This window comes from Nothobranchius furzeri, chromosome 2 (assembly GCF_043380555.1).
Source record: "Nothobranchius furzeri strain GRZ-AD chromosome 2, NfurGRZ-RIMD1, whole genome shotgun sequence".
Lineage (NCBI taxonomy): Eukaryota > Metazoa > Chordata > Actinopteri > Cyprinodontiformes > Nothobranchiidae > Nothobranchius > Nothobranchius furzeri.
In genome coordinates, this window is record NC_091742.1 from 52380861 (window position 1) to 52405565 (window position 24705).

The window sequence follows — 24705 nt, forward strand, 5'->3', positions numbered from 1 at the left end:
ATTCTCTGGTCTGATGAGACCAAGATAGAACTTTTTGGCCTTAATTCTAAGTGGTATGTGTGGAGAAAACCAGGCACTGCTCATCCCTTGTCCAATACATTCACCACAGTGAAGCATGGTGGTGGCAGCATCATGAAGTAGGGGTGTTTTTCAGCTGCAGGGACAGGACGAGTGGTTGCCATCGAGGGAACAATGAATGTGCCACGTACATGGATATCCTGGACAAGAACCTTCTCCAGAGTTCTCAGAACCTTCGACTGGGCTGAAGGTTTACCTTCCAACATGACAGTGACCCTAAACACACAGCTAAAAGAGCAAAGGAGTGGCTTCACGGCAACCCTGACTGTTCTTGAATGGTCCAGCCAGAGCCCTGACTTAAACCCAATTGAGCATCCCTGGAGGGACCTAAAAATGGCTGTTCACAAAGGTACACCATCCATCTGATTCCTGACGGAACTGGAAAGGATCTGCAAGGAGGAATGGCAGAAGATCCCCAAATCCACGTGTAAGAAACTTGTTGCATCTTTGCCAAGAAGACTCATGGCTGTATTAGCTCAAAAGTGTGCTTCTACTAAAAAGTGGCTGCATGGTGGCGCAGTTGTTAACACTCTTGCCTCACAGCAAAAAGGTTGCAGGTTCGAAACCCAGCTGCGGTCTTTCTACGTGGAGTTGCATGTTCTCCCTATGCATGCGTGAATTTTCTCTGGGTACTCCGGTTTCCCCCACAGACTACAACATGCCCTATAGGTTAGCAATTGGATAAAAGCGCCTGCCAAATAAAAAAAAACATGAACATAAATTCTGAGCTAGGGTTCTGAATACTTAGGACCATGTGATATTTCAGTTTTTCTTTAATAAATCTGCAGAAATTTCTAAAATTCAGTTTTTCTGTCAATATTGATGCTGTGTATAATAATGAGGAAAAAATGAATTTAATTTTTAGCAAATGGCTGCTAAATAAACTGTGAAAAATTGATGATGGGGGTCTGAATACTTGCTGTGAGGACAGCGTACGTTCACTACGCAGAGCAAATTTCTACTTCACAAGTTGTGCCACATAAACTAAAATATTGCAACGCTTTGCCTCACATCTGGCATATTATGACATTTTGAGAGAGAGTAGTAGTAGCTGAAGAGTTTGATATATGTGCATGATATACAGGTCCTCAAAAAATTAGCATATTGTGATAAAGTTCATTATTGTCTGTAATGTACTGATAAACATTAGACTTTCATATATATTAGATTCATTACACACAACTGAAGTAGTTCAAGCCTTTTATTGTTTCTAATATTGATGATTTTGGCATACAGCTCATGAAAACCCAAAATTCCTTTAAAAAAATTAGCATGTCATGAAAAGGTTCTCTAAACGAGCCATTAACCTGATCTGAATCAACTAACTCTAAACACCTACAAAATATTCCTGAGGCTTTTAAAAACTCCCAGCCTGGTTCATTACTCAAAACCACAATCATGGGTAAGACTGCCGACCTGACTGTTGTCCAGAAGGCCATCATTGACACCCTCAAGCAAGAGGGTAAGACACAGAAAGAAATTTCTGAAGGAATAGGCTGTTCCCAGAATGCTGTATCAAGGCACATCAGTGGGAAGTCTGTGGGAAGGAAAAAGTGTGGCAGAAAACGAGAAGAGGTGACCGGACCCTGAGGGAGATTGTGGAGAAGGACCAATTCCAGACCTTGGGGGACCTGCGGAAGCAGTGGACTGAGTCTGGAGTAGAAACATCCAGAGCCACCGTGTACAGGCGTGTGCAGGAAATGGGCTACAGGTGCCGCATTCCCCAGGTCAAGCCACTTTTGAACCAGAAACAGCAGTAGAAGCCCCTGACCTGGGCTACAGAGAAGCAGCACTGGACTGTTGCTCAGTGGTCCAAAGTACTTTTTTCGGGTGAAAGCAAATTTTGCATGTCATTCGGAAATCAAGGTGCCAGAGTCTGGAGGAAGACTGGGCAGAGGGAAATGCCAAAATGCCTGAAGTCCAGTGTCAAGTACCCACAGTCAGTGATGGTCTGGGGTGTCATGTCAGCTGCTGGTGTTGGTCCACTGTGTTTTTTTTCAAGGGCAGGGTCAATGCAGCTAGCTATCAGGAGATTTTGGAGCACTTCATGCTTCCATCTGCTGAAAAGCTTTATGGAGATGAAGATTTCATTTTTCAGCACGACCTGGCACCTGCTCACAGTGCCAACACCACTGGTAAATGGTTTACTGACCATGGTATTACTGTGCTCAGTTGGCCTGCCAACTCTCCTGACCTGAACCCCATAGAGAATCTGTGGGATATTGTGAAGAGAAAGTTGAGAGACGCAAGACCCAACACTCTGGATGAGCTTAAGGCCGCTGTCGAAGCATCCTGGACCTCCATAACACCTCAGCAGTGCCACAGGCTGATTGCCTCCATGCCACGCCGCATTGAAGCAGTCATTTCTGCAAAAGGATTCCCGACCAAGTATTGAGTGCATAACTGAACATAATTATTTGAAGGTTGACTTTTTTGTATTAAAAACACTTTACTTTTATTGGTCAGATGAAATATGCAGATTGTTTGAGATAGGAATTTTGGGTTTTCATGAGCTGTTTTTTCCCACAACGCTGCTGTTTTTTATTGGCGGGTGTGGAAAACCAACGCTGGCGCTGCAGCATTTGCCGGCCCAGACTTGGCTACAGCACAGGCTCAGAGATAGTAAACAGTCACTCTGGTCTTTTTAAAAGGAGAAGAACTGACAACCCCCAGCAGGCAGACACGGAAACATGTTGCAATGTAACCTTTCTTCCAACATGATCGGGACATTAGGCTGATTTGTGATTATTTCATTGTAAAAATATTCCTTACTGTACCTTTAAATATCTTATGCTAGACCTCGCCCACTAGTGAGCTGGCAGTGTCATCGGATCAGTTGAAGATGTGTAAGAATTCTTTACTCTGAATGAAAGGATGTGATCACCGATCAGGTTGTCCTAATGCTGGAAACCAAGTGGAGAATTTAACGACTTATCCAACATTTAAACTTGAAAAAAATCTTTATTTAAAATATTTTAACTGTGAAGAGTTTTGTTAAGCAGGTTTAGATATTAAAAATCTTTTAATAAGAAGAAAACATTCCAAAAGAAACTGCAGCTATTCAGCATTATCAACACAGGTCAATTTAATTTAAATAAAGACCAAACAGTGTTTGACATATCAGCATTTATTACAGATTTTAGTTTTAAAATCTGCTCCAATACAAAATACTGAACAATGTCACGTCTCCGTTCCGAGTCATGAACATAAACTCCCTTTTTTCTGAACGTGAAGACAGTTCTCTCCCAGTATTACAAGAAGAACAAAAAAGTTTGAGGAAAAAGAAAAAGAGACTACAATACGGTCATCGATACTATTATATATACACATGTATAGTCATTGTTATCCGCAATCCATTTAAACTCCGCTTATTCTTCATTTTTAAGTACACTTACACACAAATTTGTGAAACACACACACACAGTCATGTTTTTGGTGTTAAATTATACTTGCATAAGTGTGAATTCATCCACGGATACACAAAAGGCGCCTTATTCACTCCCACCACTGCATTTACTTTACTTTACGTACCAAGTCACCAAAACTTTGCTCAGTTATTTGCTAATATGATCTAACTTTGTTATTTTATTGGCAAAATGAGATTCTAGCACTGTGAAAAAGGGGTGGTTTCACTAGAAGTTGCTATTTGTGCGACCTCTCAACAGTAAACTTAGGTCAGTTTACACTAAATCAACCAACAAGTCCCTTCAAGTGTTTCTACAACAAAACTAGAAATGTTTTGTTCGTTTAGCTGTGACGTTTTCACAGGTGAGAGCAGGTCTGCTCCTGGTTAAGGCAAAGATACACATTTCACCATGTAGATCTACGTAGTTAAAACCCCATTTGTTTCCTTTTCAGCTATAAAATATGACAGTGTTGATGGTCAACGAGTAATCTAGACAATCACAACTTTAAAGGGATGTTTTGGCCACGCTGAAGCGTGCTTCTATGTGTAAATTATAAATGACTACTTCATTCATCGCGGTATTTATCCTCCTGAATGGCCTTAGTTCATGGCAATAACATTTTAATAACAGAGTGTTGCACCAATTCTGGTTTCCAGGGCGATGCAGATTTAGGTATTTTCGATAGATGTCTAATAAGACTATAACTGCCAGATTATTTTAAGTTGAAACAATAGCGTTTAACTCAGTAGATTAAATTGCAGATTTTAATGTTGATTTTTGACAGATTACACACAAACAAACCCAAGCCTATTCCAATGAATGTTGGCCGATTCCAGTCGACCAATTTCTTCTACTGGATTGACAAGCTAAAGGCTAGGCACAGAGAAAGCCATGATGTACGTGTGGATTTAAATAGCTGCAACCATCACAATATCACATTCAAACGTTATTTTAGAAATCTTCTTCAATAAACTGGTATTTTGGCAGAAATATCTAGAAGTTCCCGCCAGACTCGACCCCTGCACACACTCAAAATGCTACATTTAGCTATTGAAGTTCTTAATTACCATTGAATTTAATGTTCACAACCATATGAAGGTTTTAGAATAAAAGCCAAAATAAAATTTGAAGATCTGAGCGATTCCACATTGGTCTTAGATGTAAGTTATTTCTCCAAACAGAGGCTGTTCAGGAAGCAAACAACAGCAAGTAAAATAATCATCGCTTTTACAGAGAAACACACTTCAGAGTGGTCAAAGTTTCCCTTTAGGCATTTTGTGATTCAAAGTTGCTATTTTTTATAACAATAGAAGAGATGATGATTTCATTCGCGCGCACGCACACACACACACACACGCACACGCACACTCGCAAACTTTCACTTTGTCACATTAAGACACTAAATCAAAGAGAAACGAGAACAACTCTTAATGTTTTAAAGGCCACCAACAGACATTTTAATAAAGTCATAATCAGAATTAAATATAAACGTATATATTACCCAGGTTTCCCCCATTTTTTAGAGTTTTATTTTCTAAGCGCACAGAACGCCGTCCGCCCTCGACTTGCTTTGCTCCTGATCCCACAGACTCAGAAGAACAACCTGCAGCTAATTTTGGAAGCACTGCTTACATCATCCCTTCCTCCTTTATGCCGACCCAAATCAAAAACCCGAAGCATTCATTTTAATCCAAATCCTTTTTCAGATATCAAAACAAGTAGACGCTGAGACTTAAGTAGACGACAACCGAAACAGGACGCTCTCTCTCCTCTCAAACGGACAGCAACGACTGTCCATCCGGGAGATCTCTTAGAACAGAGAGACGCTGGAAGGGAAGCAGCCGTCCCATCAGGTGACTGGGGCTTTTACGTAGCCGTCTGGGCGGCTGAGGAGTTCAGTCTCTTCGGGGCAATTTACACTCTGAGGTCAGAATATATCAGGGCAGCCCTCCCAGCTGCCCAGCTCCTTGGCTTCCCAGTAGCCTCCGTTATAGATGTGAATCTGCTCACCTGTGATTTGGTCCTCGCAGCGATCGAACCAGCGAGATTTATAGTTGTCGTGAGGCACACCTGGAAGAGAAAGAGGTCGTCAAAATGTGCCCCAAAAACAGAGAAAACATGAGTCAAAGAAATGAGGAAGTGGGAGAAATTTTAAGAGGAATACTTGCTTTTGAGGGAGGGATCACCAAAAGAGTCCTCATCGACAGCTTTTAGAAGAAAAAAGGTGGGAATGACTGATTTCTTTTTTTTTTTTTGCCCCTTGATTTTAGGATTTCCCCCAAGAAAGGCAGAAAGGAATATAAAGTAACGTCAGCTTGCTCCTACCTTCTTCTGATTGGCTGGAGGCTCGTTGGCTGGCGGCCTCGCGTTCCCTCTCCCGCCGGGCGCTGCGCTGCTTCTCCTCCAGACGCTGCTTCTCGCTGTTGGCTTCGTCCCAGCGACCGTCCTCCATCAGACGCTGGTCGGGTCTCCGCCGGCTGTCTGTGGGCGCCACGCCCTCCTCCGGCTCGTTCAGGGTAAGAGCCAGCGCCGTGAAGAAGTACATGGACTCCGCTCCGTCGCTAAACATGACGATAAAGAAAAGCCAAAAGTTTTACAGCAACGCTAAAATGTTTATAAGGCTTTATTAAGGCTACTGCTTTCAAAGTGGTTTCAGTGACTCTTGAGGCAGAAGTTTAACCAACTTCACATGGGACAGCACTCTGCTGCCCTCTGCTGACCAGAAACTGCCATTAATAGGTTTGAGGAATGGGTAGATTCACTGGTGGGACGACCCTAGCTGCTTCCTGTGCAGGTAGCTCATATGAAGGCTAGCAGGTAGCTGTTTCTGTTTGCTGACCGTCAACAGAAAGAGAAGACGAAGAACTCAAGATTTTTTGTTGTTGTTTTTTTTTTTTTGCATTACGGTGGAGCCTGGAAGTAAAAGTCAGAGTAATGTCTTTGGAGATGAGGCAAAGAGCTAAAACCAGAGTGAACATCAGCATGGCCTACACTATTTTGAGGGAGCTAAAGGAGGCTACAAAGTCACAGACTGATGGTGACCTGGCTTTGTTGCTGCTGGACTCTTAATAATAACAAGGATGGAGAAGCAAAAAACGTATTTAGTGTGGTTTTAATTATGATTGTGTACAAATTTAAACCACGTTCTGGAGCTTCTAGTGCAGGGGTCACCAACCTTTGTGAGCCTGAGAGGTACCTCATGGGCGATGAGCCACACTAAGGGCTACCAGGTTGATACAATACCGACCTTTGAACTAGAATAGATCAGAATTCAACTAAACTTAATGAATAATAAACTTATTTTAATGTTTTTGAAGAAACCTGTTGTTTTAAATTGTGTATTAATACATTTGTGATTTAAAAAAACGGCAGCTGATTTTTAGACAAGGCCTGTGGGCACCTCCGTTCCTGGAGCATCATGGTGCCACGGGCACCAGGTTGGCGACTACTGTTCTAATGAATCACGTATAGAAAAACGTATAAATGTGCATTTTACTTTAGCTTAGGCGCTTTACAAGCTCCCGCGCACGCCTGATTGAAACATCAGAGGATAAACCATCTCTGAATATGCAAAACTGGGTGTGACGGCTGCATGGAGCTGCCCATGTCCCAAGACAAAGACCCATGCAGAAGGAACAAATGAAAAAGTACCGCGTTAGCTCGGATTACTGCACACAGGAGCTCCACCTGTCAGCAAAAATGCATCCAGTGTTAAGATTTTAAACCCCACCTTATATTAAGGCTGATCTGGTTTATTAGGAACCATTTACTCATCAAAATCTGGCTTCCTTCTTTATTTTACACCAATTCTAGTGTGAGACTGAAAATGTAAACCAGCTTCAAGTTAACAGAAAGAGTCGAGTGAACCCAGCTTCAGTGTGGGAAACAGGGCAGGAGGATGTGTTAACGCTCGGGTCTAACGCCGGCCCCACGGCCTCAGTTTGCTAGAACCAGAGCCATCTTCCATAGGTGAAACTATTTTAGTTGACCTTTGACCCAATCTAGGGATCAGCTTTGGACTTTAAACTATCAGGTTTGTGTGTAATCTGAAAAATAACCCAGATATGGAGAAAAACAAATCGTTCTAAACAATAATCCTCCTTCATGTGTACAATAATCAATGCATAGTGTAGTTCTTGATGTTGTAACACTGAAAAAGGCAAACATAAAAAATAAGAGCTGGTTCCATAAAAAACAACATGTTTTACTTCCTGTAAAAACTCTTACGGTAGCGGGTTTCTCTTCCACAGCTCTCTGGCTTTCAGGGTTTGATAAACCGTCTTCTGTTTGCCCTCCGTGCCGTTCTCCCCTCCCCGGCTGCTCTGCATCACCCTGGAGAACTCCATCTTCTCGTCCCACGTGCCTGAGAGCACGTAGTGGGCCTTCCCGTCCTTGTCCATCACCACACCTGTCACCTAAATGCACGACAATCAGAGACAGCCTTAAAAAAATGCTTAAAAAGGAACACACTGAAAGGTCTCTACTTCGTCTCCCTGACCTTTCTGGCTATGTCTCTGGAGAAGTAGCTGTAAGGGGCGAACTTCAGGTGGCAGCGGTCTCCCGTGGTGTGGTTCACTACGTCGATCTCTCCAGACTGGGTGGGAAACAGGGATTTGGAGGTGATATGGTTAAAAGATAAAAATAAAACAAACACTGTTCATGTCTGACTCACAAACTGGTTCTGCACCTTGGTGTTATCATCTATAGCAACCCTATAAACGCCATTTTCACTTGAATTCTACGACTCTGATCATACACAGAGGGACATCAGTGTGTGTGTGTGTGTGTGTGTGTGTGTTTGATGGGCTTGGTTAGTATCCAAACTTTAATACCGTCTAACTAGGGCTCAACGATATTAGGAAAAGATTGAATTGTGATTTGTCTAGGAGAAATTACAATTTTGGTTTGATTTTCTTCAAATCAGGGCTCAATAAGTTATTCACAATATAGTCATATAAATCACACCATAAAAGCTATTCATTTCCTCCCATCGTTATCTTGTTTAATGTTTTTTAATGCTCTTGTGAAGCAACTTGTGATTTTTTTTTATAAAAAAGAACCATCTAATTACTGGAGACTCCCTCCTGAGCCACCCCGGGTACTAAAGTCATTAAGGTGCTATTAGAGCAGAATAACTTAGTCCAGGTTTCTACATTTATAATTAGAGCAGAGTAAAGATGCTCAGGAACTGGACTTGCCCTTTCTGTCTCTGAAACTAAAAAACAGAACCAACTTCAGCTTCGTCTGGTATACGTCTTCTTTGCGTTTTGTAATAACTTCATCTCTTGTTCTTGATTTAAATAAATAAATAATCACATCAACAAGCAACCCGACTCGCTCCACAAGCAGGGATGGTAAACAAAACTCTAACGACTGTACTGGCTCCAGTATCAAGTGTTGATTTTAACAAACACGAGGCTGCAGTTCTGTTGTGTGAGCAGAGTGGGAGCGAGCATGTAATGGAGCGTGCACATTTTTGCCGCTTGAGCGGAGCAGTCGGGGAAACGCATTTCAACAACAGAACCGACCGTAATACCGACGTAACGCGGGCGAGCAAAGGTGTGGGTTTCATTAGCAACAGGAGAGGGAGAGGGGCAAACAGAGGCTGTGCGTGTTTCTTCGGACAATAATAAAATACATCGGTAATGTCCGACACGTTTTCACAAAGGTTTTTTAAAAGATGAAAAGTTGCGCTTTCAAGTCCACTGAGTGTTATTGTGATAAACCCCATTCTGCTGCTGCAGAATCACTCACTCTCTCTCTCTCTCTCTCTCTCTCTCTCTCTCTCTCTCTCTCTCTCTCTCTCTCTCTCTCTCTCTCTCTCTCTCTCTCTCTCTCTCTCTCTCTCTCTCTCTCTCTCTCTCTCTCTCTCTCTCTCTCTCTCTCTCTCTCTCTCTCTCTCTCTCTCTCTCTCTCTCTCTCTCTCTCTCTCTCTCTCTCTCTCTCTCTCTCTCTCTCTCTCTCTCTCTCTCTCTCTCTCTCTCTCTCTCTCTCTCTCTCTCTCTCTCTCTCTCTCTCTCTCTCTCTCTCTCTCTCTCTCTCTCTCTCTACTCTCTCGACTCTCTCGACTCTCTCGACTCTCTCGATGCTGAAAGACCAGAACATTTGCGGCAGCGACAGACGGTCACGTTTAAAATCAGTGGTGGTAGCAGAGCTGTGGAAGGGGAAAAATGGGAAAATGATGTAACACTCAAGTACCGGTATCCCCCTCCCTCTCCCAGCGCTCTCTGCTGCCACTGTAACACGGGGAAAACCCCGGATGTCTAAAATAGTTGACAACGGATCCTGGGTCAGTCAGGAGCGCTACAAAACACCGAAGCTTTGACGATCACGTGACTGCGTTGTTTGAAATCGCAATTTCAGTCCAAAAACCATTTTACCACGGTGTACGGGATCACCAGGACTAAATTATTTAAACGTGATGATGTAAGCCTCAAGTGGAATTACCAAACTCGGACCCTCACCGATCAGAAACTGAATATCAAACACTATTACTACTAAAACGATAGCAACAAAACACACATATTATTAACAACTTTAAATAAATGTAGCTTATGAACCGAAATTTCGCCTGAAAAACCAGCAACCTAGGATGATATGAATCGACTGCTTTGCCTCGGTGCTGAAAACCCGCTTCCATCAGCTTGTGGCACAGACACGCAAGTACTTTGGGGCTAGTTGTAACATCTGGGGAAGGCAGGCAGCTTATTTCCACCAGAAAAGTGTGTTTTTCGTCTCCAAACAGAAAGCTAGTTCAGCTTCCGCTCGCTCCCCTGCTGTGCCGATGGGGCGCACGTCTTTCGCTGCCATCTTTTGTTTGCGCAAGTGACCTCATCAGTGTTTACCCTTTACCATTGGCTTCTAATCCAAAATTCTCCCTTTTATTTTAATTTTATTATCTTTCTTAGAAAATCTGAGACCAAGCGTTTCACATGCAAGACAAGTACCGGTAACAATAACAGAATAAACAACCAGGGCGCAGCAGTGCGCCACGGTCTCCAGCAGAGGATGGCGGTGTTTCAAACCCTCCCAGCGGGCGGGGAGAGCTCATTCCTGGGTCGGAGCCGGCCCGCAGCAGCCCGCCACAGGCTCCAGCAGAGGATGGCGGGGCAGGGGAGCTCATTCCTGGTCCGGAGTCGGCCCGCAGCAGCGCGGCATAGCCTACATAATTTGGTATACAAGTCGCAGGACCGGCCAGACTATGAAAAAAAGTGCAACTTATAGTCCGGAAAATATGGCAAGTAAAACAGAAAATTCAACCACACACTCATTTTATTCACGAAACGACTTTCATTCATCTTTTTTTAAATCTTTGTCTCATACGTGCACGTTTTTGTCCATGACGGTGTTGGAGCTGACACGTTATTTTATAACAGCGGGTGTCTACGGCAACGCCGCCCAAGCCCAGTTTTAACCTCCTGTAATGTGTGCTTCTGTATGGAGGATTCACCTGAACGGACCTGCAGCTGTAACCGAGTCTTACCTGATCGATCCACAGCTTCCCCACAATGATGTTGTGTACCGTGGTGGTAACCTTCTTCCATGTGTAGTGATTATTGCTCTTTGCAAAGACGGCGTGAATCGTTCCTGCACGAGAACAGGCGACAAACAAATACTAGTTCAGAAACCTCCGCGGGTTGGATAATAGTCTCCATTACAGCGTGTAGGTGTGACAGACACGACTCCAGCGTGTTTCTACAGCGCCTTTGGGGGCTTGGTGATGGCACGGCGCTCTCACGCTGCCACGCGATGAACCTAAAACACCAGCTTGGCTAATCGTGTCTCACCTAACGGCATGATGGACAGGTATTTGCCCCTGAACTTGCTGGCAACAGTGATCTCCTGCCTCAGGGTCCAGCCGCGTTCTGATATCACATGATGCGCCGCCGCGGGAGGGTGGTGACTCACCTGATGGGGACAACACAGATGATTTAGTAAAGGGCTGGTTTCATCTGTGTTCACCTGCTGAGGCCCCTCCCTGCTGGGTTTGGAAGGACATTTTGTGCTGTGATAAACGTTTTGATGAAAGCAGAGCATTAAACATGCAGAATTTAAAACACTAGCTCGACGTCTAAATGCAAACTAAACGCTTTAATCCTTAAATCGGTTTATTTTCAGCTTAATTAGATGTTTCATTTTGGCAACAATCCCTGAAACGTACTTGAGAAAAGCTAAAAGGTCTCAAAGCTCCATCCTCCTGTCCACCTTTTGACACTTCTCGTCTTCTTCTTCTGCTCTTACCTGCTCACAGAGCGAGCGGTAGCCGCTTTCTCTTCGGCGGTCCAGCTCGAACGTCTCTCCCAGCAGAGGGTTGAAGGGCTTTCCCGTGCGGTAGACGGTGGTGGAGTAGGCAGACACGCAGAACGCCGCCACGTAGCACATCTGCTCCAGGGAGCTGTGGCACTTTGCAGCCTTGTCCAGCAGCTCGTGGTATTCCAGGTCCTCCGACAGGCGCTGCAACATGGAAATGGGCTCGTTGAAGTTTACCTAAAAAGTAAAAAGAAATCCACGATGAGTGAGTCAGTCAGCGCAGCGACGTGGGAAAGGTGTCCTCAGTCCATAGCAGGGGTGTTGGGTCGGCTGAGCACAAAGCTGAGCGGCGGGGAGCGGGTCCCAAGAAAATGTTTACCCAGATGTGAACACAAATAACCCACCAGAGCTGATTTTGTCCCTCCTGGCACTCGGAGCGAGCAGACGCTTTTCTTTTTGCTCCTGCCCCTCATTTTCCCAAGGCTCTTTGTCCCGTCTAATCTGAGAGCGAATCTTTGGATTCTTTCTGGAATTATAGTTTTGAAATGATGGATCTGGTCAACTGGCCACAGAACTACACTGATGAGAGTTTTACAATGTTCAGAATGGAGAAGGGAGCTCCCTTATTCCTGCACGGCACGCACCCGGTTGGACACATTTTGGATTCCTGGAAGTGGATCCTCGTGCGTCTTTCCCTTCTTTTCGTTGAGTACCCAGAAGACGTACGGTTTGGATTCTCCTACCGATTGGAGTGATATTTCGGAAATGTATGGAGCTGCTGAGGCTATTGGAAAAACCGCTGAGCTCCAGGAAGGTTACTACTGTGCGCTGGACTCTCAGACAGACGTTGCTGCAGGTGACTCGTGTGCTGGATGCTCTGTGTAGCAACCCGGGGACGATTCTTCAGTTTGCACGCAAGATGGATACCATGATGGAGAATGCCTCTGTGCGGCACGGAAGAAATTGAACCACATCATTTAGCTGGTTTGATACTCCTGAGACCCGTAAAACTGTAAGGCAGAGAGAAAACCCTTATCTCTGGCCTGCTCCAAAACAAATGTTATCTGAATCTGACTCGCTGCAAGAAACCAAAACTCCCTGTAGAAGGAACACCCCCCCCCCCCCCTCCTCCTCCTCCCAACCTATTCCTGTCTGGAACTGTGGATCTGCATGGAAGGTCATGGAACAATGAAGGACTCACTGCTCGTTAGACCTGCAGCCTAACAACAACAACAATAATAATAATAACAATAGTTTGCCACCTTACACCTGTAGCTTAACAAATGTTTTCACACACTTCCTGGCTGGCTAGTTCACTTCTCAGTGTTTAATTAATATTCTGTCAGTCTTTCAGTTTTAGTCCAGTGTTTTGTAGTTCCTTTGACCTATTTCACTGTCATTTTATTAGTTTAACCTTATTTTTTCTAACGTTTCTGTCCTTTGAGCACAAAAGAATGCACTAAGGTCATCAATGCTTTCACATACTTAGCCATTTCCGGCTGACCCCTTTGTTATCTCTCATTTATAGTACGTTAGTTTTAATTATGACACGTCTCACTTTTATGTTAATATTATGTTATTTGATGCACTCCACTTTGAACTGCACCAATCCAGCAACTGCTGCATTTTAATAACTAGTATTAAAGGTGAATACACCAATATTTGCACAAAAAAAAGTTTTTTTTACACTCTCAGTGACACACTTTGCAGGGTGGATTTGGCATCTAATTTTTCTTGGCATCTGGAAAAACATCTCCTTCTGCCCCCTTTATTTTGGTCCAGGATCATTACTGGGCTGGCCCTATTAAACACGTTCTACACCCCTGCTTAGTAGACTTAATGAAGTATTTTTAAGCCAGTATAAAATGACTGAAACACAAATTTACATATTTGGCATTATTGACCAATATCTTTGATTTAATTTACTTGTTAAGAACATCAAGATGCATTACAGTGAACATTATAATAAAGTACATTTTCTAGTGCAGAGAGGAGACAACCCATAGAAACACTGATTTGATCTCATTTCAGAGAAAAATAGAACAGGTCAGATGCACCTAATAAATAAAATTACTAACATAAACTCAGGAATGTGTTTCTTTGCTTCGTTGTTCTGGTGCTGAAAATATCACTAATGTAGATCAAAGGAGATACACAGATGAATGCACCTCTTATTTATTATATGGAAACTAGTGGGTGTGGTTTACATCAGTATATTATTTTACATCAGAAATTGATATGGATTGATCAGAAGTTGCTATGTGTATTGTTTATTTATAAACTATTTACAGAGCAGCCTCAGAACTGAGATTAAATATGTTTGATCACAACAGTAAAGGAACTATTACAGAACAAGTTTTTCAGTAAAATCAGAACATTAATGTTTAAGTGCATGAATTAATGCATCTGAACTCATGCAGTAGGAACTAGGAAATATGAAATATTAGAACCATTTTATTTAAATTTGATTAAACTTATTTTTTCCTAACGTTGTTGGTTTTTTCCCACACACAGTTAAACAAAACAATGTTGATTAAGGTGTGTGTGTGAGAGAGAAAGAGTTAAAATAATTTTAAAAAAACCCGACCGGAGCGGAGGCAGTGACCGACGCATGCACGAGCCGTTTTCAGCTGTGTCATGTCAAATGCACTGCGTACGTTACGACAAAAGTAACTTTAAATATTCAACCGAAAAAGAGGCGATCTGAAAACCTAGGGAGTTCTGAAGAAACGTGTGTGTGTGTGTGTGTGTGTGTGTGTGTGTGTGTGTGTGTGTGTGTGTGGGCCGAACGGACTGAGCTCCCGGTTGCAAAGTTGTGTGTAGGAAGAGGCGGGCGCTGTATGTGACTGGCCAATCACAGAGAGTGAAGACAGTCAGTTACCCAATGAGGATTTTCCTTCAGCACGATTACAGATATTTACGAGGTTTACTCGTTTCATGCTCGTATTCGTCAAAAATGCTTTATCCAAACGCTCATCGCTAGCTGTAACCACCCTGCCCTACCTCCTCCTCCTTGCTGCCCCCTTGTAACAACAGAGTAGTTCCCGCTGCTTCTTCGGGAAACGGCACAAAAAATAAATAAAAAAATCAATAAAACTTGGGATCTTGTAGGTGTGGCGCTGGGATTTCAGCCGTGGCGGCCCGCGACGGCTACGCCCATGTAAGGGAAACACTGCGTCTTGTCTTAAATGAACCTTAAATGAGATCACTTTCCAGCTACATCCTCTAACCTAAACTGCTCCCAACACTTCCTTGTAATTCAATCAGTGCAGTGCATCAGAGACGGGCCTATCATGACCTGGTAGAAACTGTAATCAGGCTGGGTAAAAACACAAGTCTGAACACCTAGGATGCAGATGTGATGTGTGTGGAGCAGTTAAGCCAGTTTGGCATGTTAAATAAACATTAGTTAACAAGTTATTCCTTTATAAATCTGTCAGCGGGGCTCAATTAATCACAGGTGACATCTGAACGACGTGGCTGAACCGGTGCCACAGGAAAGACAAGGGTTGGTTTTTAGGAGGAACTACAAGAGCGCCGGAGGCATAATTCCCTGACATCCTGTTGAGATGTTTGATCTCAAGATCAAAAGAGCTGATGGTGTAAACCAGGTCAAACCAGTATGGGATGTTCTTTTTAAGGTCACCTTTGTATCTGTTCACAAGGAAGTTCAAAAACACAAACAAACAAAAACATTAGGACTCTATGCGCCTAACAAACTTAAAAAAATAAGTATTTGTGATTTAACTCTTTATTTTTTAGCACTTTTACTAAACACTATTGTATTTATGTAAACTCCCCTTAAACACAGCACAGTCATTTAATTTTAAAAGGTTTATGGACATTTTTATACATTTCTGTCTTGTTAGTTGTTTTTTTATTTTAATTAATTACAATAAAAACACATAAATAAATATAGTTATAGATGCGTAATGCTGCACTGTGATTTATAAATAAGTAACAACTACTTTTGTCGGCGTAAGCTGTGAGCTGACCTGATTCGTGGAGCACCAGCGCCCCCTAGAGTCAGCTTCATGGCTGACGCTCATTGTTACTGCAGTTTCATGCTCATACCTGTAACTTACAACAAAAAGTACCTGAAATAAACACCTGAACCGCTTCTTGTTCTCTCTCACTCGTGCATGACTGTATGAAAATGACTACAAATAGTTCAGTTAATCTCTAAAAGAAGATAAATCTTCTTTTAAACCCTAGATTTGATTTTTCTTTAATCATCTTACAGTTTAGTAGCTAAACATCTTGGCTTTGAAAACCCAAACCTGAACTAATATCATTTATAACTGTTGAGAAAGGCGACTTATTTTAAATGGTTTCCTGTGTTTTGCCCAAACAGCAGGTTGGTCTAGGGTTAAAGAACGTAAAGGGACTGATGGAGGAGGTGCAGGGTTTCCCCCCAGCGCTTTATAAGCCTGGCAGCCCGCCAGGCTTTGCTTGCCCATATGCCAGGCTAATGGGCCATTCCCATCTGTAGAGCCCCAGCCTGGCCCGGTTGATTCCACACATCCTTGTCATAAGCCCATGTGGGCTGATTCTACCCACCAATCAGAGGCTTGCTCTAATGGAAGGTGTGAATTTGCTGTCAGCAGTGGGTGTGTTGGCCCTGGTCGGCCTGAAGCAGACCCCCTCGAGAAGAGGGCTGAGAATGAGCCTTGGTTGGCCCGGAAAAATACCAGGCCACCCAGATATGTAAACAACCTACGCTACCCGGCCTGGGCCGACCCGGTACAGATGGGAATGGCCCATAAGTGTCATGCCCCGCCCAGCCCCCCTCCCCGACCCACTGACACGAACAGCGCAATGAAACTAGAGCCCTCCAGCAGCTGATACTGGCGGGAAACAGCAGCGGAACGTGTGCAACCATACACCCCCCCATACACCCCCCCCACCCACCCTAACAGCCGAAGCAGCCAGGCTTTACTCATTTCCTGGGGTAAACCCTGAGGTGGGTCAACAGAAAGAAAACCACTAAAGGTGTTTCTACGCAGCTGTAATTAAGACGAGTGGGTTTTAAAAGGCAAATGAAGTCTGGGCAGAGAACCGAAAGCAAAAACAGATTAAAAATGTGGGGATGCGGGGCCTTTTTAATTTGTTAAGCCCTTTGAGTTGCATGCATTGCATGATTAAGTGCTTTATAAATAAAGTTTGACTGATTGATTGATTGATCTTTGTTCAACGACGGCGAATAAAACAATAACTGGTCGCTCCACTTTGGTGCCATGAAAATGTTGCAACAGCATCGGCATGGCGACAAAAGATCCGCCTTATTTTTAACTCTAAAGGCGTCATTCATTAGAGCAGCACCAGAGAGAACGCCGAGTCACCCTCAGTAAGTTTCCAGTCACGTTTGCTGCAGACACTCACCGGCATGGGGATCTTGGACAGGTCTTTGCCGATGCAGTTCTTCATGATGCTCCACAGGTTCAGGGAGTAGTTGGGCTTGTCTGGGATGCGCGTTCGCCTCTTTTTCAGGGGCACCAAGTCCTGAGAGGGCAACTCCTGGTTCATCGCCAGGGGCTCGTCGTTTAGCTAGGAGTTAAGAACGTGTCGTCAATAAAAACATCCCGGTAGCTCCTGGGAACATTTTACTCGGAGCAACTACACTGTAAGAAAGGAAAGGTTAAGCTTAGTTAACTAAGTTGTGCCAACTGGTTCCACTAAACCTAACTGATTGAATATAAAGAATAATGCACGTTTATTTTTGACACGACCATGTGTGTTTCTTTTTACGTTTAACTAACTAGGCTTGGTGGAACCAGTGGACAGAACTTGGTGAAGTAAACTCAACCTTTCCTTTCTTACAGTGCAGGGTGGATCGTGACCTACCGACTGATCATCGGAACACATTTCGGTGTTGAAACCGCTGGCACTGCTGCTCGATCTTCTGAAAGACATTAAACATTAAAACAGTTCTGAGAAGAAACCCGTAGGGCCTGCGTGGGCTCGGCTGGAGGAAGGAGACGCTGACTTATGGAACTGCGGGTCTGCGGGTACGGTGATGAACTCTGGAGCCTCCTCCACGGCGTCGAAAAACTCGTTGTCGTCATCCTCGTCGCTGGCCTCACCTTTCCCGGGGCCTGTAGCACCTTACAAATAACACACCAGTTTTTTTTACGTTAATGGTGTCTTTATGCCAGGTCCAAAAGGACATACTGAATAACAACTGCTTCACCCTTTAAGAAGCGTTGTCACCTTTGCTTCTCAGACGTGAGCTGGTTTGTGTTTCTGTAGAGCTCAAAGTTTCAACACTAAGACCTTAAAATGGATTTCTAACTTTAGTAGGAAGCCGGTTTAGCAGAAATACCCAGGGTGTGACGTGGTTACCAAGTAAAAAGCTATTCAGTCTAACAAAGTAAACAAAGACTTGCAAAGGAAACACACAGAAATAAATGTACGAGTAACGATTTCCATCTTGGAACGAGTGAGCACGACTCGTGTAACGACATCAGAGATGAGAACTGAATCAAAGGTTATGTTTTAGTAAATTTAGCAACGGAAGAAAAAGTTTCCATGATCTTTGACACAAATAAATCTGTGGAATACAGACGGCTTCGTGCCTAAAAACAAACAAATCCATTAAACTGATTTACTTTTTATTTGCTTATTTGAATCACATAAATGTTTCAGATCAGCATTTTAAATCAAAGATAACCCGCGTTTACGCAAGATGTAGTTTTAAAAACTTAAACATACAAATAACATTTTTGTCATTTAAAAATTTGTTTTCTTTCATTTTTAAACATGCTTTAAAACATACAGCAACATTTATTTGTTTTCCAATAGATTTTTTGTGTATTTTTTTGTTTTTTTTTTTGTAGCACAAATATTTCATCATCAGCGTTTTGAAATCAAGGATAAACCGTGTACATACAACGTGTAGTTTAACAAAAATGTACATAAAATAAAATTATGTCATAAGTTTCATTTTTGTTGAAAAACATTTGGTAAATATTTTTTCTTGAATTTTTTTAAACATGCTTTAAAACATGGAAATCTATGTAAACACTTTTTAAAGTCAAAGACAACCCGAGTAAATACAAAATGTAGTCAAAAAGTTTTTTATTAATTTTAAAATAACATAAAAAATAAAGACCTAAAATGTTTTAAACAATATAGTTCTAAATATACTTCTTAATTAATATTTATTTAAAAATATATAAAATGGCTAATAAAAATTATTTTTTGTTTATTACAAATATTGTAAATAAAAAATAAGATAATTATTTGGTTGAAAAATTTTTTTTGAAGCTACAAAATATATATATATATATACGTATATATATATATATATATATTTTTTTTTTAAGTAGTTTTGTTAAAAATAATTAAGAAAAAATTTGCTATTCAAACAAACCTGGCACTCTGTGGTAAAGTAACTAACCCCAGAGCTAATGATCGGTTTTTACACCCTTGGATTTCAGCGACAAAGACAGAGTAAAAAGAACAAAAACAACAGATCAGTAACTTCTGATTCACTTCTTAAGAAGGATGGAAGAGGGAGAAACTGTTCATCTACCCCCAGCGTTAGCGTCTCAACTCACCTTTATTATCCGGGGCAGCGTTAGCTTGTGCAGCGCCTCTGAAGGCCCGCTCCAGGTGATTGTGCTGTTTAGCCAGTTGCTCCAAAGCCTCCTCCAGCCTCACTCTCTGCTCCCGCTCTGCCAGCAAAGCTTTCTGCCATCGCTTATTGTGGGCCTGCGCCAGGGCCAGGAAGTCTCTGCAGGCCTGACATCACAGGTGGTGGAGTACAATCAGATATACCTTCCTCTGATTGATATTGTTCACTAGAGGTGAACACCTACATTAATCATGGCGTTTGATGTGATGCGGAACAGCGTGGCTCTTTCCGTCACCTGACGAAACTTATCGCCTGCTTCTCCAGGCAGACGCAGATTGTCCAGCTCCGATAAAGACCTGAAATATAAAAATGTGCGACATAACTAAAGAGCCTAACCAGTTTACAGCATGAAGCGACGTCAGCATCACACAGGTGGAGGTTACAGGTAGATTTCATATCGTTTCCTGACCTCTGCAGGGCAGAGCCGTGCTTTGAGATGAGGTCATTGCACGTGCTGAGATCCTCCACCTTGCTGCCCAGTGTTCTGAGAGCAGCCTGGACCTCTGAGTTCTGTGACCCCCCACCTTGGCCAGGAGCCACGGGCAGCGACGATGAAGGGAAGTCATCGCCTGAGTCATCTGTTCACAATTAAACCCAGAAGTGTATCAAACCGCCGTTAGAGAGCAAAGCAGAATCAGAGTGTGTGTAGTTACCAGACTCAGCCTGCAAGCGCGCTGCTTTCGCTTTAGCTAGCTCCAGCGCCGTGATCCACCGCTGACGTTCCACCTCACAGCTGGCCTTCAGGTGATACGTCTGAGCTCCGCCATTGGAGATGACAAAGTTGCAGGCGTCATCCACTGTGATGGTCGCTGTGGCCAGGTTTATTGTGCCCCGACACGTATGTCCCATCTCTGCCTGGGTCCTGATGACAGGAAAAACTTTACTGAAAGCGACATCAGACATTTTTTGTTAAGCATGAATCTGGATCACCTGGTTCCAGACCTCCTAGGTTTGTGTAAAATTAAGATCATCATAAAAATCTACGAAAAATATATATATTTTTTTCTTTTAAATTAGCAAATAGAAGTCCTAAAATGTAAAGGACACCTAAAAAGTCGAGGACATCCCTATAATCAGGTCAAATCTGTCACCACACTACTAGATTAGCATCAGTTATAAGTGAGTTTAACTGGTACTGGCATTATCCTGGTACACAATAACATCAATGCAATATTCAGTATGTGTTCAATACTTGTGCAATCCATGATGCACATAAAGTGTCCCTTATGCTGCAGAGTTCTTGAACCTAACATTTCGTTTCATTTGTTGTTTGAGTGGTTACGATAACATCTTAACGCCTTTGTGTGTTTACCTGTAATCGTCGTCGTTTTTCTTCTTTCTTTCCTCTAAGTATTGGTGCTGCTGTAGCAAGTCAAAGTCCCCACTGTGGGATCAATAAAGTCTATTCTGTTCTATTAACATTATTTTTATTATTTTAACAACCTAAACTAGCTAAATCAAAGTTCCTACAGGAGCAGAGCAACCAACAAGGTCAATAAATAATGTCCCAATAGGGAGCCTAAGTCTCATCCCCCTCCGGTCGGCTCATGGGTCCCCAGAAGAACAAAAAAAAAAAAAAAATCAAAGCAAGTCAACAGGGCTAAAAGAGCTAGTTTCTAGTCTTAGACCCTGGATCGCACATCCAAAACATTTCACCTTTAAATTGCAACTGAAAAGTCAACACGTTCTCACACCCTAAGCGTGTGACCAAGCGTCAAAACATGACGAGCAGGGTGCCCCAGCGCGTCGGGAGAGGACGCGCTGGGGCGGAACGTAGGTATCCGACGCTCTTGCTCAGCTAGCTAAACGGCTAACAAACGGAGAAACACGCCTCGGTAGAACATGAACATTGGAACACGTCTTGGCGGCTCCTGGTGACGTATCTCCTAGGCAACCGGGGCCAAGACATCAAGGCAAGGTTCCTTGGCATTGAGAAACACCCAGAATCTCCTCTCCCCTAACATAGCTGCTACTTACCACATGACCAGATTTATGGTGATTATTTCCTCCTGAAGGAAGGATTTGAAGTTTGCTGAACTTACAGCCACTTACAGCAGTTTTTCTCTGTGTCTGGTTCGATAACGTCACTTTCATGATGCGCATTTGTAGTCCTGGACTTATTTTCACACAAAACCTAAAATTGCGTTTCCCCCAGTTCGAAAAAATAGGAGAGTTCTTGGTATCAAAATGCTTCTTTAAAATTCACAGACATCATATGTGAAATCCATGCGGAATCGGAATTAGAAAGTAGCGTTTTTAGCCCCACTGACTTGCATTCTTTTTTCGTTCTTCCGGGGGCCCATGGTGCGGAAGTAGATGGGCGTGGCTTAGGCTCCCTATAAGAGCCTTGCTGCCCTGTTGCATTATGGGCCTTGTAGTCACAGCCTAACAACAACCTGCATCCTCAGACAGAACTACAGCACACATAGAATGAATGAATGAATGACACCTGTGCCTTTTTCAAAAACACATAAAAACCAATTGAATCAACAAATGAATTAACCAATGTAAAATTTCACATGTAATCAAATGTAACACGACACCTTTAGGACGGTGTTAGAGGTGATGTAAACATGTCTAGCCGTTACTGCTGCTTAAACGTTCAGCTGAGTCACAACACGAAGAGGAAAACAAGTCAGAAGACCGAGCTGCTTGATGTTTTTGTGTTGTGAGAACCTACAAAGTCTAAAGATGTTTAAAACTTCACTGAACACACAAATAACTTTTTAAAAGTGAATTTTAGCAGCAAAAGCTCATTAAAAGAGGTTTAACTTTTCCCTCTGTGGACGTTTTCTTGTGCATGGATGAAATTATATAAACTGCCGTGATAAACAGCAAAAGAATAAATAGAGTAAAGTTGTTTAGAGGGCACATTTATGGATTTAACAGCAACTTTACAAAATACTTTTCTGTACAGGTTTTATTTACAAAAGTACCTGAGCAGAAATAATCCTGAGGTTGATGAGGATACATACAAACAGAATCCCCAGATTCTGTTAACGGGGATTAAGTAACCTGGCTACAGTCGCTACAGCAACCTCATTCTAGGTCATTCTACATCTCGTCATGGACTTGCGCTGTCTTCATGAACTGTTTTCCTCTTTTAGACATTGTTTTAATATTATTTAGGGGTTTTGGTATAAGAAAAATCACATTTTGTTTTAGTTATATCTGTGTTAAAAGTTAACTCTTCTTCATTTTATCTTTCAGACATTCAGTCTGAAATCTTTGTGTAAGGAATGTTTTTAGATGAAAGGATGACACCAAGAGCACAAATCTCTAAGACCAGGTTCTGTTTTTACTGTCTATGCTCGACTGTGTTACCAGCACACAGCAGTAGCAAGAGCCCCATGCACCGTAAATATTAGACCAGCTGAACTTTAATCTGACTAAAACAGGATGGAATCAATTTATGGGTTGATTCTGGTTGATCCTCAAACATTACATTGAAATTTATCTACACCAGCTGAGTGTGTGTTGTAAACAAGAAAGGGAAACTTGTTTCTGTGATCAGTGTTTTCACAGGGAACCGTACCTGTAGTATGACAGCAGCCCGTTGCTCAAGACGAACCACCTCCGTTGGTAGCCTTTGATGTAATTCGTCCACTTGAATACCCATCCTTTGTACGTGTCAGCAGCAGGGGTGGGGTTCTTCGGCTCCGACATCACACGTCCCCAAAAAATCAACCTACAGATCCAACGAACCTTTAAATGTACAAAAAAAAAAAGGTCAAACTGTCAAGTTTTTTATTCAAATTTTGACGTGAAAGCGTAAGAAGTTCAATTACAGGAGGTACTTCTGATATTCCCATTTCTAGGAAAGATTCAAGGAAGTGAAATACAACCCAGACCAAAAAGTGCTGACCTTCCTTTTTATTTGTGGCGCTAGGCCTTTTTCACACTTTTTTCTAGATGTGTGCATATTTCACTTCTCATTTTAGCACCAGAACGGTCAACCGAGTCTTTAATCACTGATGTAAGACAACATTTAACAAATGATTATTCATGTCATGACTGATGAAATGCTATAAACGTGGACACTTGTGGTGTTTCAAACCCACTTTTAGCTGGAGGTGGGCATTTCTGGATTATGCATCTGATTAAAAATCACTTATGAGATTATTTCTAAAATATTTGAATGTGTCAGACAGTTTAATGAGGGGAAACTGACAATTTTAATCAACATTGATATTCATAGGCTCTATTTTTAAACTAATCAACCCGACCTGTCCTCAGAATAAACAGCTCAAAGGTCAACTCAGGAATTAGTACACATTAATAAATGACAGCTACTTATTTATTTGAACATGAAAAGCTTAGCTGACATTCGATGCACCTACATGGTGATTTAATGCAACCTATTGTGTTTAAAATACAAATGTGGCCACGCTTAGAGGACTTTAACAGCTGTTTAACTGTTAAACGCAACAGAAACTCTTAGAAGAAACTGACACAAACATACAACAGCGATCAGGAAAAGTTTGACCCAATGAACGACGCTAACAGCGGTGGCTAACCCCACACAGGCTACATATAAACTGAAAACTGCGATAACTATCGCCCGCTGCTAACACGAGCTTAAGTGAAGAAACACTCAGTGACATGTTTGTTCCAAGTTCACCAGCTGACAAAAGCAGTGCAGGTAACATGCACTGCTGAAAAACCTTCGTGTTTACATGCTAGCTTTCAATTTCTCTGGTGGCTAAATGTTTACCTTGACGTGTCCAAAATGCGAGATGAGGAAACCAAACAGGCAGTGAAGTCACAGTCAACTCGGACACCCATACACTACTGAAGAGGCTAACTGCTAACTAGCCAGCACGGGGCAATAGTGGTTCAAATGAACTCAACCTGGCTCGTGGGAAAAATAAAAAGACAGTGAATATGAAATAATGTCGCCACTGATTATCTTTACGTTCCCTCAATAATAGTGTTAGGGATGTTCATTGTAAAACTGCGTATAATGGCAATTATCTATAGCTAGTTGGCTACATCTAACTAGCCTAAGGTTAGCTTGGAGGATACACCCGGTGTGACACGAATTAGGTACCGTGTGGAAACTCATCCACGGCAAACTCAAACAATCAATTTTACTGACTTTGTGTAAGTTGTGTTGTTTTGTGTAATCTTCAATGTAACATCACGATGTATATTTCTTTGTAACAACTAAACAATAAATATTGGAATAAAATGGCATGTCAGTTAGAATGCGTACATAATCCCTGTAATTTGTCGAAGAGCCCTGGAGATTCTCCCGAGGTCAGTTAGCCTGGAGCGAGACTAAAAATGACAAATTACTAAATCAAATTCCAAAACGTTTCATCTGGGTTTATC

General features: G+C 42.4%; 1 protein-coding gene across 2 annotated transcripts; it reads right to left on the bottom strand.

The window, feature by feature from the left end:
- Positions 1-5187: 5187 nt before the first annotated feature.
- Positions 5188-24289, bottom strand: LOC107377366 (oxysterol-binding protein 1). Of its 2 annotated transcripts, XM_015946895.3 has the most exons (17): positions 24086-24289; positions 22907-23076; positions 20025-20233; positions 19781-19949; positions 19556-19667; positions 19295-19478; positions 17722-17839; positions 17580-17637; positions 17118-17282; positions 11727-11972; positions 11273-11393; positions 10969-11072; positions 7984-8079; positions 7713-7900; positions 5811-6046; positions 5654-5692; positions 5188-5555 (listed from the first exon to the last, which is right to left on the bottom strand). In XM_015946895.3, the coding sequence occupies exons 2-17, from the start codon at positions 23035-23037 to the stop codon at positions 5413-5415; spliced, it is 2319 nt and encodes a 772-aa protein (XP_015802381.3). In that variant the 5' UTR covers positions 23038-23076; positions 24086-24289; the 3' UTR covers positions 5188-5412. The 2 variants fall into 2 exon arrangements, with proteins under 2 accessions (XP_015802381.3, XP_054603783.2); XM_054747808.2 differs by lacking the exon at positions 5654-5692.
- Positions 24290-24705: the final 416 nt, after the last annotated feature.